The 17,180-nt window shown below is 47.4% G+C and overlaps 1 protein-coding gene across 2 annotated transcripts in view; it reads left to right on the top strand.

Moving 5' to 3' along the window:
• Positions 1 to 5,986: 5,986 nt before the first annotated feature.
• The window catches only part of CUNH16orf89 (chromosome unknown C16orf89 homolog), a 12,893-nt gene continuing 1,699 nt past the window's right edge, over positions 5,987 to 17,180 (top strand). The window contains exons 1-7 of one of the 2 annotated variants that reach the window (XM_031364613.1): positions 5,987 to 6,223; positions 7,792 to 7,941; positions 11,585 to 11,735; positions 12,686 to 12,803; positions 13,697 to 13,832; positions 15,006 to 15,110; positions 17,004 to 17,084. In XM_031364613.1, the coding sequence (XP_031220473.1) occupies positions 6,028 to 6,223; positions 7,792 to 7,941; positions 11,585 to 11,735; positions 12,686 to 12,803; positions 13,697 to 13,832; positions 15,006 to 15,110; positions 17,004 to 17,084 (937 nt within the window). In that variant the 5' untranslated portion in view covers positions 5,987 to 6,027. The remainder of the gene's footprint in view (positions 6,224 to 7,791; positions 7,942 to 11,584; positions 11,736 to 12,685; positions 12,804 to 13,696; positions 13,833 to 15,005; positions 15,111 to 17,003; positions 17,085 to 17,180) is intronic. The other variant, XM_031364614.1, reaches the window with a different exon arrangement.

Here is a 17,180-nt window from a genome sequence, read left to right as displayed (position 1 = left end):
GACAATGGGTTATAGAGAAAGAGAGAGAGAGAGACTTTTTTAAGTATGGACAATAAAGAGATGCATAAGATGATGGTGGTGTGTCCTCTAGAGTTGCTGACTTTGCCAGCACGGCTCTGTGTGGTTAGCTTTGGGGGCCTGCTTGGAAGGAATTTGACATTGGCCAAGGACAAAGAAGTAAGTTCAGGCAGGAATCTAATTTTAGGCTATGATAGGGAAATAAATTCAGACAGGAATCTTAATTTTAGGGTGGAACAAAAGAAGTAGGCTTCTGGCAAGAATCTGATTTGGGGCTTGGGACAAGGAAGTAGGCTCAGATTCTTTGGTCATCCTGACAAGCCCCTAGACACAGCGGTCACAGGAATCCTGACAAGCCCTTAGACACAGCGATCACAGGAATCCTGACAAGCCCTTAGACACAGCGATCACAGGAATCCTGACAAGCCCTTAGACACAGCGGTCACAGGAATCCTGACAAGCCCTTAGACACAGCGATCACAGGAGTGATCATGGGACTTTGCATATTGCCTTGTTTTTTCCTTGACTATTTGTGTTTATTGCCCTTATTACTTATATGTAATTAAAATGGTATAAAAGTGGAAAAAATAAACCTGCCTTCAGTCTCAGAATTGACTGAGGTCATGCTGCAGTATTACCTAATCGTCTCTTTCTTTTCAATCCTCGCTCCTATGCTGGGGAACCTGTTGACTGACTGAGCAGGCTTGGTCACTGCTGTGAGAATTGTAGACTCTCACTTCATAATAAGAGCACTGGAGACTTGTGTCCTGTGTACTGGAAGCTTTCCACGGAGATCTCTGGCCCGGCCAGGTTAAAGGGCTTAAGCAAAGGGGAGGAAGTGTGAGCAGGAAGGAGGAGTCATCTCTGGACACCTCTCCTGCTGCAGCTGGCACCACCTTTGTTGTGTCTCAGTTACTCCACATCACCCTGTGCTGAGTGGGGCTGGGCCAATGAGAGGCCAACTAGCCAGGGAGAAGTGCAGGGGAGTTTCGGGTGGAGCTTCGGGAGAGTAGGCCTCTTCTGATGGAAGCTCTCAGATGAGAGTTTTATTAATAAACACACCTTAATCCCTCTGGATAGGATTCTTATATACAGTTTTGGGTGGGTCAGAATCTGACAGCAGGTACTTCTCATTGGCTTGGTCTGAGAGCTTGGAGATCCCTTATCTGCATGTGGAAAAGCTTGGTGTTACTCCTATGTGACTAACAGTCACAGACCTCTCTGCAGGCTGGGGTGGCTGTGGGAAGGTTGTAGCTATGTGACAGGAGCCAGGAGCCCAAGGGGCGTGGCCAAACACCTGCTGTTCCTCCCAAGTGACATTCACCTGCTAGGGGGCTGGGGTGTTAAGCCTGCTTCCACCAGAGACCAGGCTGCCTATCACAGTTCACCACTCCACAGAGATTTAAGAATAGCAAAGGCATAGTAATTTATGTCTTTGCAAAACTGGGTATACTTATCCAAGAATGGTGGCATGATGACTGAACAGAGAAAAAAAGGTTTTTTTGCTTTTTTTTTTTAAAGATTTATTTATTTATTATATGTAAGTACACTATAGCTGTCTTCAGACACTGTAGCTGTACACTGTAGCTGTCTTCAGACGCACCAGACAAGGGCATCAGATCTCATTATGGGTGGTTGTGAGCCACCATGTGGTTGTCAGGATTTGAACTCATGACCTTCCGAAGAGCAGTCGGTGCTCTTCCCCGCTGAGCCATCTCACCAGCCCCAGGAAAAAGGTTTTTATACTCATAATAATGGAAGCCTGCTCCTCCCTCTGGTGGTTTGAGAAAGAATAACCCCCATAAGCTCATATATTTGAATGCTCAGGTGGTGGCGCATGCCTTTAATCCTAGCACTTGGGAGGCAGAGGCAAGCCGATTTCTGAGTTTGAGGCCAGCCTGGTCTACAGAGTGAGTTCCAGGACACCCAGGGCTATACAGAGAAAACTTGTGTGTTAATCAGAGTTCTCTAGAGTCACAGAACTTATGGTAGTCTCTATAAAGGAATTTATTGATGACTTACAGTCTGTAGATCAACTCCCAGCAATGGTCAGCAGCAGCTGGGAATGGAAATCTAAGGATCCAGCAGTTGCTCAGTCCCACAAGGCAAGCAGGAGAAGCAGAGAGAGCCTTCCTTCTTCCAATGTTCTTACATAGTTCTCCAGCAGAAGATGTTGTCCAGATTAAAGGTGTGTGCCACCATGCCTTTAACCCCAGATGACCTTGAACTCTGAGATCTTACTGTCTTCTGGGATTCAAAACCACTATGCCTCTAGATCTCCATGCCAAGATCCAGGTCAGAAACTTGTATCTCCCAGCCTCCAGATTAGGCCCACAGGTGAGCCCTACAATTTTGGATTGTAGTTCATTCCAGATATAGTCAAGTTGACAACCAGGAATAGCCACTACAACCTTCCCCCCCCCCCAAAAAAAAAAAGAAAAAACAAAAAAGAAAAAGAGAAGGATTAGGAGGTGTGGCCTTGTTAGAGGAAGTGTGTCACTGGAGGTGGGCTTTGAAGTTTCAGAAGCCCAAGCCAGGCCCAGTGTCTCTCTCATCTTGCTGCCTGTGGATCCAGATAGAGAACTCGGTTACTCCAGCACCATGTCTGCCTGCATGCCTTCGTATTCCCTGACATGATAAGAATGGACAAAGGCTCTGAAACTGTAAGCAAACCTCAATTAAATACTTTCTTTATAAGAGTTGCCATGGTCATGGTGTCTCTTCACAGCATCAGAACACTGAAAAAGATAGAAGTTGGTATGAGGAGTGGAGTACTGATGTGACAAGCCTGACCAAGCCAATTGTTGGTGGAATGTGGACTTTGGGTTGGGAAAGCTTAATGGGCCATGCTAGTAGGAGCACAGAAGTCAGTGGTGCTGGGGGTGATTAGAACTGTGGGGCCTGGATCAAGACGTTTCAAAGCAAAAGAATATTAGTAGGTGGCCTAGAAACCATTCTCTTTTTTTAGAGATTTATTTTTTATTGTAAATAATTGCATTGTAGTTGTCTTCAGACACACAAGAAGAGGGCATCAGGTCTCATTATGGGTGGTTGTAAGCCACCATGTGGTTGCTGGGATTCGAACTCAGGACCTTTGGAAGAGCTGTCAGTGCTCTTACCCACTGAGTCATCTCTCCAGCCCCTAGAAACCATTCTTAAGGTATTTTGGTAAAGAGAAGGATTTCTTTCTTCCCTTGTCAAAAAATACCTGCCTGAGGCTAAGTGGTAGAGTTTTGGATGAATGGTATTGTCAGACGAGATTTCAAGAGAGTGTAGTAATGACTGTGTCTTGTGATTATTAGTAGTCACTTTTATGTAGATATAGATGAAAAGGAATAAGTTAAACAAGGAATACTACAAAATATGCTCAAAGAGTTAAAAAAAAAATACAGAAAAGCCTAGTGCTAAATGGAATAAAGGGAGTGATATCCATGGGTCCTGGCTTTAGAGTCAAAAATACAAAAAAAAAGGGTTATGGAATCTCCCTCCACAGCCAAGGAAAGCCACTGAGCCCAGACATATACCAAGGGTGTCCAGAGAATCCCTTTTCATTGCGTAAAGCTATGAAGGTGAATCCTAGATTGCATTGAGACCCCAAAATATTGGAGATGCCAGAGTCATAGGATAATGAACTAAACCTCTGATCTGTAATTAAACCCCAATTAATTTTTTTTTTGGGGGGGGCGGTTCGAGACAGGGTTTCTCTGTGTAGCCCTGGCTGTCCTGGAACTCACTCTGTAGACCAGGCTGGCCTCGAACTTAGAAATCCGCCTGCCTCTGCCTCCCAAGTGCTGGGATCAAAGGTGTGCGCCACCACCACCCGGCTAAATGTTTTCTTTTATAAGAATTGCTGTGTCATGTGTCTCTTCACAGCAATAAAACAGTGACAAAGACACCCCCTTTCCTTATTGGCTGCGTGATCAGGAAGAAACAATCTGGGTCTTGTTTTTCCCTCTGACATATTTGTCTTCTTATCATTTTATTTTCTTCAACAAAAATGTATGGGTTCATCTATGGTTTACATAGGTTTTATGTTAAAGTTTATCAAATACATGATCTTATCATGTCTGCAGATCATTAGACAGCTTTGGCTGGTAGCAATTTTCCACTCTAAACATCTAGTTTTGGGGGTACTAGTTAAACTAAAAGTTTGGATGACAGTAGCTAGCAGGGGTCCAAAGCTTTCTGTTTATCCATAATTGGGCCTAAGCCACTTTTATTTTGAAAATGAACCGTTAGATTTTATTTCTTAGACTCTTTACTTCTGACCCAGCACTGTTTTTTTGTTTTGTTTTTAACTTTTGAGTCAGGATGATTAAATTGCTCTGGCTAGCCTTGAACTCACTGTACCTTCTAAGTTGGTCTCAGTTTTGCAGTGGGCCTTCCTTCTTCACCTTCCTAAGTACTGTGATGTCAAGCATGCTTCACCACATCCAGCTCTGTGCCTCATGTTCTATCTTAATCAGGGTTTCTACTGCGGAGAAGAGGCACCATGATCATGGCAACTCTTACAAAGGAAAACATTTCACTGGGGCTGCCTTACAGTTTCAGAGGTTCAGTCCATTATTGTCATGGAGAGAATCATGGCAGAGTGCAGGCAGACATGGTGCTGGAGAAGGAGCTGAGAGTTCTATATCTTGAATCTCACAAGGCCACACCTCCAAATAGTGCTACTCCCTATGGGCCAAGCATCCAAACACAAGAGCCCATGGGGGGTCATTCCTATTCAAACCACCACATCTTTATTGTAGCTGCCCACAGCTAGAGAACCGGGTTCCTGAGAGGAAAGCTGGGGTTTTGGATTAGGGGTAAGGGATAGTGAGAGAGAAAATGAGACCAAGACAAGCATTTCTGATCAAGGCCCAATGTTTACTTAGGAGTCTGAGTTTATAAAGGGAAGGGGCCCATCCCCTTCCATGCCAGGATCTCTCTTCAGCATCTTGTTGCTAGTCAGAACCTGGTCAGGCAAGCAGACTCAGTAACGCAGCAAGTGGTGGCTCCTTGTAGGAAGCTGCAGAAGTGGCAGGACAATAGGCTTCTCCTACATCAGAAAGCTCCACCCTAGGTGGGCTAGCTGTGGCAGATCAAGGTCTAAATGAGGCTGCACCAGGCTGGGGGAAGGGCACACTTTGTAACTTGAATGCTGTTTCTTACTGGTTAAGTGTTACTCTGAGAAAGATTGTGAAGACAAGTGTGCCTACCAATGAACTACTTCCAAACTCATTTAAAACAAACGAACTTCTGAGGCACAGTGGCACATGCCTTTAATCCCAGCACCTGGGAGGCAGAGGCACGCAAATCTCTGGTTCAAGGCTAGCCTACAAAGTGAGTTCCAGGACAGTCAAGGCTACATAGTGAGACCCTGGATGGGGAGGCAAATTTTGGATTTTTTTTTCAGCTTCAGTCATCCTGGCTAGATCAGTAGTGGAAAACTAGGTCAAGAAAAATAAGGGGTCTGGGGAGACAGATCAGTCAGTGAAGTGCTTGCTGAACAAGCAAGAAGGCCTGAGTTCAGTCCCTCAAACCTACATAAAAAGCCAAGTATGATGCCATAGGCTTGTAGTCCCAGTACCTGGTGAATGGTAGAGACAGGAGGATCTCTGGGGTTCACTGGCCAGCCAGCCTTGACTACTTCAAAAATTCCAGGCCGGGGGGCGGGGGAGGCTCTATCTCAAAATTCAAGGTGAATGGTTCTTACACAATGATACCAGAGATGTGGCACACACACACACACACACTCACCTAAAAGTACATGCACCCACTCACATTGACACCAGATATACCCATACACAAAGCAAGAGTGGATTTCCTGTCCCAGATGGCAGACAGCAAAACCCATATCCAGAACTGGCCTGACCATGCCCAGGACCCACGTCCCCGCCCTGGCACTTTTCTCCAAGGCTTCCTGGGTAAGAGGAGTGGAGGAAGAGGCGGGGACAAAGTGTTTAAAGGATCAGGGAGAATTCCTTGCACTTCAGGGTGTGACCATCCACCAGCAGAAAGCCTGTCATGGCAAGGATCACGCTGCTTCTCCTCCTGCTGCTAGCCCTGCCACCGCAGTCCTCCTCCCTGCCATGGCCAGACACTGCACAGGGCACCATGGCTGGCTTGATCCTGACTGCATTAGAAAAAGCCACCTTGTTCCTGGAGGACAGGCTGCCCACAATCAATCTGGACGGTGTGGTAGGGTTCCAAGTGCTGGAAGGTATGTGACTCTTGCTCCTAGGTGGACAACAGGAAAACCAGTTCCCCCAGGACCTGGGACCCCATCCCCTCCATCATCCTCAGGGATAAGATGAGGACTCAAAGCTCTTCCTGGGTTTGTGGTTCTCAGTCAGCTCTTATCCAACTTTGTAGAATGAGGAAGGACTTAAAGGCAATATGAGAAAGATTTCGGGAGGACAGCATTCCTTTGACAGTCCTTCCTGACGAGCTGAGAATACAGTGGGTCTTTAAGGGAAAGTCACTCTCCTAAGGGTGGCTGCAGGCAAAGCAGGAACCCTCGCGCACCATCTGGTCTCCTCTTCTTCTGTCAAAGGCAGGTAAAGATCCGGAGAAAAACAGCCAAGTGTTTGTTAGCTTTGGGAGGCATGAGATCCGTAAGGAGTGGGCTGGAAACTGGCCAAGACACTGGAGACACAATGGTGTGCATGCATACACGTACACATGGGGGTTGCAGTAAGGAGAAGTCCACTGCTCAAAGTGACAAAGATCCCATGCCTGATGTCCACCTGGGCTTGTGCCCTGGGCATCTCCATGGAGACTCCCATCCCCTCTAGGCTGAAACTAAGTGAAACGAGACATACAAAACAGTGCCAAATTCCTCTAGAAATTAAGAAGTATAAGCTAGGTGTGTGGTGATATATGCTTGTATCCCAGTGCTCAGATGGCAGAGGTAGAAGGACCATTGTGAATTTGAGGCCAGTCTGGTCTGCATAGTGAGTTCCAGGACAGCCAGGACGACATACAGAGACCCTGTTTGAAAAAGAAAAAACCAACACAGAAACAAGGAAGGGAGAGGAGGAGGAAGAGGAAGGGACAGACAAAATAATAGCCATGACTTCCCTAGAGCTGGCTTTTCTAGTAAGCATGGCAGGTACAGTGCCAACCCAACCCCATATTCGTGAGAACCTATGAAGATATCTTTTTTCTATTTTTGTTTTTGCTTTTGTTTTTCTGAGACAGGGTTTCTCTGTGCAGCCCTGGCTGTCCTGGAACTTACTCTATAGACCAGACTGGCCTCGAACTCAGAGATCCTCCTGCCTCTGCCTCTCAAGTGCTGGGATTAAAGGTGTGCACTTCCATTGTCAAACAAGATATATTAAATGGTAGATGAATAAACAATGGCTGTAAGAACAAATTCATGCTTCCATATATCCCTCCCTACTTATCCCTCAAAGACTACTGTCTGCCAAATTAATACAAAAACTTGGACTTCATATAGTGCTTTCTTTGTACAATAGAAAATGCTAAGTCTTTACACATTAGCTCATTTAATCCCTAAATACTCCTCTGCCCAAGAAGTAATGCTTTATGATGATGAAGGAAGAGAAATTAAGTGACTTTTTCTGGCCAGTTGATAAAAAACTCATAGAAAATCCAGACTTGAACCCAAGCCCAGTCCTAGAATAAGTTTTTAGCCATAGCCACAGCTCAGATCACCTTTATAGAAGCCTTGTTTCCACTCTGGGCCATGAGTAGAACCTCTGTGTTTTCCCTGCTTGTGTGTTTGGTCAGATGTTGAAATGAGTGACTTCCAACCTCCCCTTTCAGTGCAACTCCGAGGAGTCCAGGAAAAATGGGCTCACAACCCCTTGCTGCAGTCTCTCAGCATGCGCGCTGGACAGCTGGCCAACACACTGTCTGCTCTCCTCCAAAAATCCATCTTTTACCTCAAGCAGAGTGACCCCACATACCTAAGAGGTAAGAGTGGGGCGGGACTATCGCATCAAATACTGCATCCTGGGTACTCACTGAAATGCCTAGGTATGAGCACTTCCTGAAGCAAGGTAGGGTCCACACAGCCCACACCAGTCTTCAGGAAGGCACTGATGACCCACTTCCTGGTTTCAATCCAGATTTCCTATCCTAGACCAGACAAGCAGGTCTGAGGTGGCTTGCCTGCATGGTTGGGGTATTGAAAAGATCTTCATCACTTTGCACACAGAGTCTTATGCCTACTACTCTATATCTTGTGTCAAAAAAAGTCCATCACCTTGCCCCCTTTAAGGATCCCACAGAGACTTCCAACCTATAAGGTGGACTAATCTGTTCCTGATGGGGATGGGGGTGGGGATGGAGATGGGGGAGTTCCATGTGTAACTCCAGTGCCTATTATGTGACACTTTTCCTGGGGAGAAATGAATGTCTATCTACCACAGATAGGGGAATGATGACAGGCCAAAATAGTGATAATGGACCAGTGAGTTTATCGGGGTTACTAATAGCAATATGGACAAGGGGTTACTCACAGGAGTATGGAGGACTCAGAGAAAGCTATGTCATTGAAAACCAGCGCAGTATGGATGGTGACTTTCACAAGCTGGGACTGTTACCACCTAGAGGTCTAGATGACATTCATTTTCTCCACTAAGAAATGAATGAAAAGGCAGGAAATCTCTGGAGCACAACATGTAGCAGCAGAGAAAACCTCAGACAGCAGAATGAACAGGCTAAGCGTGAATAGGTGTGCACACAGCAAGGTACACTGACGCATGGCCCCCGGCATGTAGCAGCAGAGAAAACCTCAGACAGCAGAATGAGCAGGCTAAGCGTGAATAGGTGTGCACACAGCAAGGTACACTGACCATGGCCCCCTGCATGTAGCAGCAGAGAAAACCTCAGACAGCAGAATGAACAGGCTAAGCGTGAATAGATGTGCACACAGCAAGGTACACTGATGCATGGCCCTCTTGCAAGGCAGGGAGGCTCTCCTGGAGGGCTGGGGGATTTAAGGGTCCTTGGTGAGCTGGAATGAGTGTCTTTCCCTTAATTTAGGATTGGTCAATTTAGATGAAGAAAGGGAAGCTGAGAGGCCTGTAGCTTTGTGTGGGCTTAGGTTTATCTTTTTTCTTTTTTTTTTTCTTTTAGTTCAGAAACGTTGGTAACTCAATTGCTGGGTGCAACAACAAAAATCCTAACTTGTAAGCCTTATTAAATCTAAATCCTCTGGTGGTGAATCCTGATGGATCCCCCATTGAAACTGGGGGACACTCGTAGTAGCTACAGCTTGTGCTCACACTATCCCTGTCCAAAAAGCTAGGCTTAGATTTTCAAAACCTACTTTTTATAAGGATTTTTAAATGCTTTAACCTCCCCTTTAGGCCACCACCTAGCAGAAGTAGTAGAAAGGAAAGATAAATAGGGCCAAGGAGGATGTGGACCTGTTTAGAAGTAGTTCTTCGGAGCAAATCAATGTGCGTTGTCAGGCTATCAGCAGTTCAGTTCACACGAATCAGTAGCAGCAGCTCGATCCTCTTGCAAACACCATTCACAAATCAGCAATGGCAGGTCAATCCAGAAGAAACCACAAGGCTCTGACAATCCCCCTGAGGTTGAGGCTGTGGCAAACCGCCAGACCACCACCAGAAGTTTTTTGTAATGTTTCTATGAAGTCATGACAAACGATGACCAACAAAAAATGGTAAGGCAGCCAGGTGGTGGTGGCGCACGCCTTTAATCCCAGCACTTGAGGCAGAGGCAGGTGGATTTCTGAGTTCGAGGCCAGCCTGGTCTACAGAATAAGTTCCAAGGCTACACAGAGAAACCCTGTCTCGGGAAAAAAAAAAAAAAAAAGAATGGTAAGGCATACCAATACTACCAAGATCATCAGCAAAGCCCAATGACGACCAGTAAAGAATGGCAAAGTGTACTAATACCACCCAGTGTCATCCACTGTCTGTTGGGTTATATTTATACCCTTTCCAAACATCACATGCTCTCGCAAGCATCTGCTCTGGCAAAGCATCACATGCCTGCATGCCTGTCTTTTTTCCAGGCTGCTTCCAGAAAAACACCACGTGTCTGTTCTTAGCAAAACAACCTCCCTCGTGTCTGCTTCAGCAAAAACATCCTCCCATAAGACAGTTTCCAGAAAAATATCGCATGGCACATCTAAGTCTCCAAAGAAACCAAAAATGTCCACGTCAGCTTTGGGTAAACATATCCTGGTCTAGTCTTGAGCATATCAGAGCAGCCTGGGCCGGCCAGCCAGGAAGGAGGCCTCACAGACAGGAGAGAAAACCACCTGGACTTGGCATCAGGTCAAGAAGGTGAGGCAGAAGCTGGAAAGTTTGTCACCCTGAACACCCAGCTGTGGCCCCTTTCCCTCTCTGTCTGCCAGGGCTGTCTTTGGAACCAAATAGCTGGCTGCATGACCTGTAGTCTGCTTGACAGGTCTGTCTTCCAGGCAGCTTGGATTGGTTTCAGCCTCCTCCACTCCCTGAGCAGATGAAGCCATGTGGTGGTGAGACTCGACCCTTACCACTGTACCAGCCTCCCCAGAAGCTATGACTCCACTGTACAACCCCGCCCAGGAAGTCTGGGGCCTTTTATCAACATCTCACACTTCAGGGAATGCTGTGGATCAAGTCAAAGCCTATTGATGAGGGAAATGTGCCTTCCCTGGGAAGTGAGAGGTTTTTACATTTCAGGGTCGTAAAGGCATCCCTTTAAATATTTTTTTTTTAAATTATGTGTATGAGCATTTTACCTGCATATATGTATGTATATACATATACATATGTATACACATATACACATATATGCATACCTGGTGTCTGGGGACTGTGTATTTAGGCAAATCCTACACCCTGTTGATTAGGGGAAATGTTGTTTTAGAAAAGGGCACCAAGGGCTAGAGATGCAGCTTAGTTGTAGAGTGTTTGCCTAACGCATACAAAATCCTGAGTTCCTGCTCAGCAATGTATAAATCAGCCTTGGTGGTCCATGCCCAGAATCCCAGCACTTGCTGAGGTAGAGGCAAGAAGATCAAGAGGTCAACCTGGGCTACGTGAGACCTGACAGAAAAAGGATAACTGGTGTGATTCAAATGTTGTGCTCCATCCAGGGAAGACTCGGGCAGAGCTGCCACCTGTTGAGGGCTTAGAGTCTCAGGGCGGGTGTCTTGCTAGTTCTGGAACTTTAACAAAAACTAGAGTCATTTGGGAGGAGGAATGTGACCCTGAGAAATGCCTCCATACGATTTGCAAATAGGAGTGTGTGTAGTGATTTCTCTTGATTGGTATGGGAGGATTCCTGTGTGAGGAATTACTCCTGGGGAAGTGGTCCTGGATACTCTAAGAAAGCACCAGAGCAAGCACTCCTCCACAACCTCTGCTTCAGCTCCTGTCCTTCTTCCCTCAGTCATGGAGTGTGACCTGAGAGTTTTTAGCTGACATAAACCCTTTCATCCCCCAGGTTGCTTTGGGCCATTGTGTTTTCTCACAGCAGTGGAAACTCCAACTAAGAGGAGGAGCTCGCACTTTCTGGGCTGGGAATAATCAGCAATGCAGTAGCTCTGGGTCCCTGAGCACTCACTACACCATCTACCTCTCCTCCTCTGCAGAATTCCAGCCAAGCATTCAGCCTGGGTTTTGGAAGTTGCCCGATGCCTGGACACGCACCAATGCCTCCCTGGTCTACCCCTGGCTGGAGCCTCTGGACTCTTTCTCAGAGGAAAGCAGTGATACATGCCTGGTACAACTCCTAGGAACCGGGTGGGTCCCCCAGCTCCACAGTACCTGAAAACCCCATAGTGTCCCCTTGGCCACAACCAGAGCCTTTAGCAAGTGCAAGTGAATGTGCACAGACACTCAGGAGTCCTCTCCTACCCTAGTCCACAGAATCCAGGTCTCACTTGCCCTGGACCATGGTCTTTGACATCCTCTCCAGAGTGGCTTTCTCTGAGTCCCTCTGCACACAGGACAAAAACCTCAGTTCTTGCCAATTCTTTTGGGGCCCCATTCACCTCCCACCCAGCCTCTCAGGGCTCTCTACAGACTCCATGGATCCAGGAAGACAATACTGAACATAGCCTTACTCCCTATTTTCTTCTGTAGCTGATGGGCTTGCAGCAAGGTCTAGGGCACTTTAGTGCAGGGGGCAGGCCAGGACTGGGGGGCACTATCTTCTCAGCCTCCTTCAGAGAAGGTGCCAAGCCACAGGTGACCCACAGAGGGGCTGCACTCTAGATGGTAACCTATATTGTCACATAAGATATGAGCAAGTGTATTGAGTACAGACCACACTCCCCAAGTTGCTGGGTTTGAATTTATTTAAGGAGACTTTATTTAGAAGACTGAGTAGGAAAGACATTTGGGGACTCCATGGAGCAAGTCAGGCACTGGTGGCTGTCCAAGCCCAGGACAGTTCAGCATCATCTCCTCTGAGCTAGATCAAGACCAGACACAGCCATTCATGGTGTCATAGGATGTCATATACCTGTGGTCCCAGCACTTTAAAGAGGCTGGGACAGGAAGACCAGGCTACAGAATGAGACTTTGTCTCAAAACAGAGTAAGGCTTGCGACATCTGTATTTTCCTTGGCAACTCTTATGCTTAGCCCAGAACCTTTACCCTAACAATCACTGAGGGAAACGCAGGATGGCCAGACCCAGGGTGGGATGGACAGGGAGCATTGTCATCCGCCTGGGTTGTCTCCTCCCAGGACAAACAGCAGCCAGCCTTGCAGTCTCTCCAACTTCTGCAGAACCCTTATGACCAAGGCCGGCTGCTCAGGCTACAGCCTTTCCCACCAGCTGCTCTTCTTCCTCTGGGCCAGAATGGTAAGTGCTGTGCAGAGAAAAAAAGCTGACTCTCAACTCCACTTCTCCCACCGCATGGTGTGGTGACCCTCTGTTTCCCTGGTTCCCTTTCTCCTCCCACCACATGGTGTGATGACCCTCCGTGGCTCCCTGGTTCCCTTTCTCCTCCCACCACATGGTGTGATTACCCTCCGTGGCTCCCTGGTTCCCTTTCTCCTCCCACCGCATGGTGTGATGGCCCTCCGTGGCTCCCTGGTTCCCTTTCTCCTCCCACCACATGGTGTGATGACCCTCTGTGTTTCTCTGGTTCCCTTTCTCCTCCCACAGCATGATGTGGTGACCCTGTGTGTAGCCACACTTCCCAGCAGCACTTGGAGCTGCCTTCTGAGTCCTCCGGGGGGCGGGGAGAAGAGGTTAATATTTGTAGAGTGCCACCCAGTGTTTGTTCTCATACCAGGCATTACCTAGCCACGTTGCCCACCAACAAAAATGCCCTCTAGTCTAAGCCCTACCACTACTGTCCAACCTATGAATGCAGCACAACACGAAACTATAATCCTACAGTTTCAATTATTTACAAGTCTAGAGCTTTCTGAGATTCGTTTGTAACTCTGCTGTGAAGATGGCAGCAGCTCAGAATGTCAAAAGGTCAGACACACTTGCATGCCCTTCCCTTTCTGGGAAAAGACTCTGAAGCTCAGAAAGGTTAATGAGTGAGCCGCAGTCACTTGGCTCTTAGCCGACCAAGCCTGAATATGAACTGTCTCTAGTGACCAACAAAGTGAAAAGTGTGGCTGGGGAAAGAGACTTTCCTCCCAACACAGCTTTGGCAAGGCCAGCTCAGAGCTGCAGGCCTTCCCAACTGAGCATGTGTCTCCCACACACCTACACATCTCCTGTTGTCTACCCCCCAGCAAGGGTGCACAGAGGGACTGTTCCTCCAGAGCCAGCACTACATGGACATCTTCTGTGCCAATATGATAGACCTGAACCACAGAGCTGAGGCCATTGGATACGCCTACCCCACCCAAGACCTCTTCATGGAAAACAGTGAGCCTGGCCTCTGCCCTCAAGTAGAAGAGAGGTTTTGACAAAGGGGTTGCATGCACACACTCAGGGTTGCTAAATTAAGAAAGTAAACAGAGGGGACAGAGCTGGGGAATAGCTTAGTCAGCAAAGGGCTTGTTTCACAAGCATGAGGACATGAGTTTGATTCCCAGCACTCCTGTAATCCTAGAGCAGAAGAGGCAGAGGCAGGTGGATCCTGGGGGGACTGGGGAGGCAGAGACAGGTGGATCCTGGGGGCACTGGGGAGGCAGAGGCAGGTGGATCCTGGGGAAAGCGGGGAGGCAGAGGCAGGTGGATCCTGGGGGCACTGGGGAGGCAGAGGCAGGTGGATCCTGGAGAAACCAGGGAGGCAGAGGCAGGTGGATCCTGGGGAAATCGGGGAGGCAGAGGCAGGTGGATCCCCTGGACTTGGCCACCAGCCAGCTTAGGTGAATGAGTAAATCCAAGGTCCTTCCAAGAAATCCTGTCTTGAAAAATGGTTTAAGGCTGGCTAGGTGGCTCAGGGAGTAAAAAACATGTTCACCTTTCAGTCCCTAAGATCCACATGGTGGAAGGAGAGAAGCAGCTCCCACAAGTGGTCCTCTGATCTCTACACACATATCATGGCACACACACAGTAAGAAAACAAATAATGCAATAAAAAATAAGATGGACAATTCTTTAGGACTGATACCATAGTTAACCTCTGGCTGCCAGGTAGACTTGCACATGTTGCTTATTAGGAGCTTAAATACAACTGACCACTGTGTGTCACAGTGACTTTGTGACTTTGATAATATCTTTGTCCACAAAGTCCATCAAGAACAGGAGGAGTTCTGGATAGACTGTTCAGCTGGCACACAGACACCACCCCATCCACCCCCTGGCCAAGATCTTGGAGATAAATAGATAGAAAGGGAGCCCCAAGTGGCTGCTGCTTTGCTGGGACATCCAAACACCCCCACCAAGCCTGGCTCCAGCAACTCTGTGATAGCACAGGAGAGGCAGGACCAGGGCCTGGGAGCCTCTGGTGGCCAAGAGAAGAATCCAGGCCTTGCAATCCTAGAGCAGAGGAGGCAGAGACAAACAAGTCCCTTTAGCGCCCCCTTTGTGGTGGCCTAGGGATACAGGAAGAGGTAGAAGCAGGCCAACAGAGGTGCCTTGGTGTGTTTGCAGTTATGTTCTGTGGTATGGCCGGCTTCTCTGACTTCTACAAGCTGCGCTGGCTGGAGGCCATTCTTGGTTGGCAGAACCCCCAGGTGGGATGCTTCGGGAAGCCTGGTGAGTTGCCTGTCTGTCCTAGCTGGGAGCATTGTTTGGTGGGGTCCCAGTTTCTGGGTCACTCAAGAAAAGGATGTCCTGGCATTGAGAACTGGTGGTTTAGACCAAGCAAACACACACATGGGTGTATAAGGGATTGGCATTCTGAGAGCCCAATTCAGCCAGTATGAGGATATCTGTGGCGAATCTTGACTTACTACACTTGTATTAACAAATTCATTCCTTCAGCACTCCCCAAGCATCTGTGAATATGCCAGACCGATGTTATATAGTTTCCAGAGAAAGTCAGAGCTGTAGAAAATGGGTAGATACTCCTTCAACACACCAATGGTCATGCCAACTTCTGCCAAGAGCCAAGAAAGCACAGAACACTAGGGAAGGCTCTTCCATTTCCAGACACTACTAGGAAGACCACCCGGAGGGGGGGACATAGTTAAGAAGCCCGGGATGAGTGTTTCCAACCTTGTGACATGTGGTCTTAGGTTGTCTTTGGGCTAATCATGACCATAAGTCATTTATCTGCCTTCCTTGAACCTTCCTTCCATGAACCCCTAGCTCATGCCTGCCACAGAACAGGTACCTAAGAAATGCCAGAATTTCAATCAAAAAGCTTGGATCCTTAAAGCAGCATCTGCCTTTGAGATAAGGGGAAAGCTAAGACATGGTAATGTGCTAAGGCTTGGTAATACAAAAAGATATGATGATATCCAAGGCACAGTGATGCCCGAAGGCTTGGTGATGATGCCCGAAGGCTTGATGATACAGCCCTGTCATCCTAGCCACTGAAGAGACTGAGGTTGGAGGATCAGAAGTCCAAGGCCTGCATAGCCTTAGAGTACATTTCAGGCTGGCCTGAGCCTCAAAATATCACTTTTAAAATGATGCAGGGCTTCAAGAAGGCTTAGGGTGTAAAGGCCCTTGCCACTAAATCTGATGACCTAGACTCACGTAGTAGAAGAGAACTGATAATTGATGACAAGTTGTCCTGTGACCTCTACACACACACACACACACACACACACACACACACACAGTAATTTTATTTTTAATTTATTTTTATGTGTGTTTTCTCTGCATATATTATGTTTGTGTGCCATATGTATGCAGTGCCCACAGAGGCCAGAAGACGACTCAGTGCCCTTAGGACTGCAGTTACAGATAGTTGTGAGCTCTCATGTTGGTGCTAGGAGTCAAACCTGCAAGAGCAGCCTGTGCTCTTGACCACTGAGCCATCCCGCCATCTCTAATAATAATTTTTAAAAGGGCAAAAATGCAGAGTGCAGGCCCACATGTGTTCTTACTCCAGATTCTATTCCAAGTACCACACGCACAAATAAAATAGGTGAAAGAAGTTTAGAAAACAGAGACTCACATCTATTATAATAAGTTTCAAAAACAGAGACTCACATCTATTATAATATCGATTATAACACCAATGCTTGGAAAACTGAAGCTGCCACCCTACCTCAAAACAACAGCTCTGCCTGGTGGTGCACGCCTTTAATCTCTGCACTTGGGAGGCAGAGGTAGGTGGATCTCTGTGAGCTCAAGATCAGACTGGACTATACAGTGAGTTCCAGGGCAGCCAAGGCTACACAAACCCACGTCTCAATAAAACAAAAACAATATTGCAATGGTTTCCAGAAATCAGAGCTCTAGCCCAACACTTGATTGGGCAGGGTAGACCACCACATCTTTTAGGAGCCCCTCTAGAGGTTCTGATTTGGGGAGGGGGAAGCTGACAGAGGGCGAACATGGACCCGAGGTGGGCTCTGTAGCTAGGCACAGCAGAAACCTAGAATATCTGAGTCCCTTGAGGGGTCAGAGGAGAAGAGGCTTATTGATCGAGTGTTAAAATTTATCCCGAGAATTTCACCTTTGGCTCTTCTCCAGACACAAAGGGTGAACTTTCTGAAGTTCCACATCAGCAGGGCGTTCTAAGAAGAGTGCGAAGGCGGGAAAAATTGTTCGCAGGTAACAAATACCCAGGGGCTCACTTACTCACCACCCAGACACTCAGGGCTCTCACCTGCTCACTTACCCACCACCCAGACACTCAGGGCTCTCACC

The sequence above is a fragment of the Mastomys coucha genome, unplaced genomic scaffold (genome assembly GCF_008632895.1).
Source record: "Mastomys coucha isolate ucsf_1 unplaced genomic scaffold, UCSF_Mcou_1 pScaffold12, whole genome shotgun sequence".
Lineage (NCBI taxonomy): Eukaryota > Metazoa > Chordata > Mammalia > Rodentia > Muridae > Mastomys > Mastomys coucha.
This window is presented reverse-complemented; position numbering and strand designations above follow the sequence as displayed.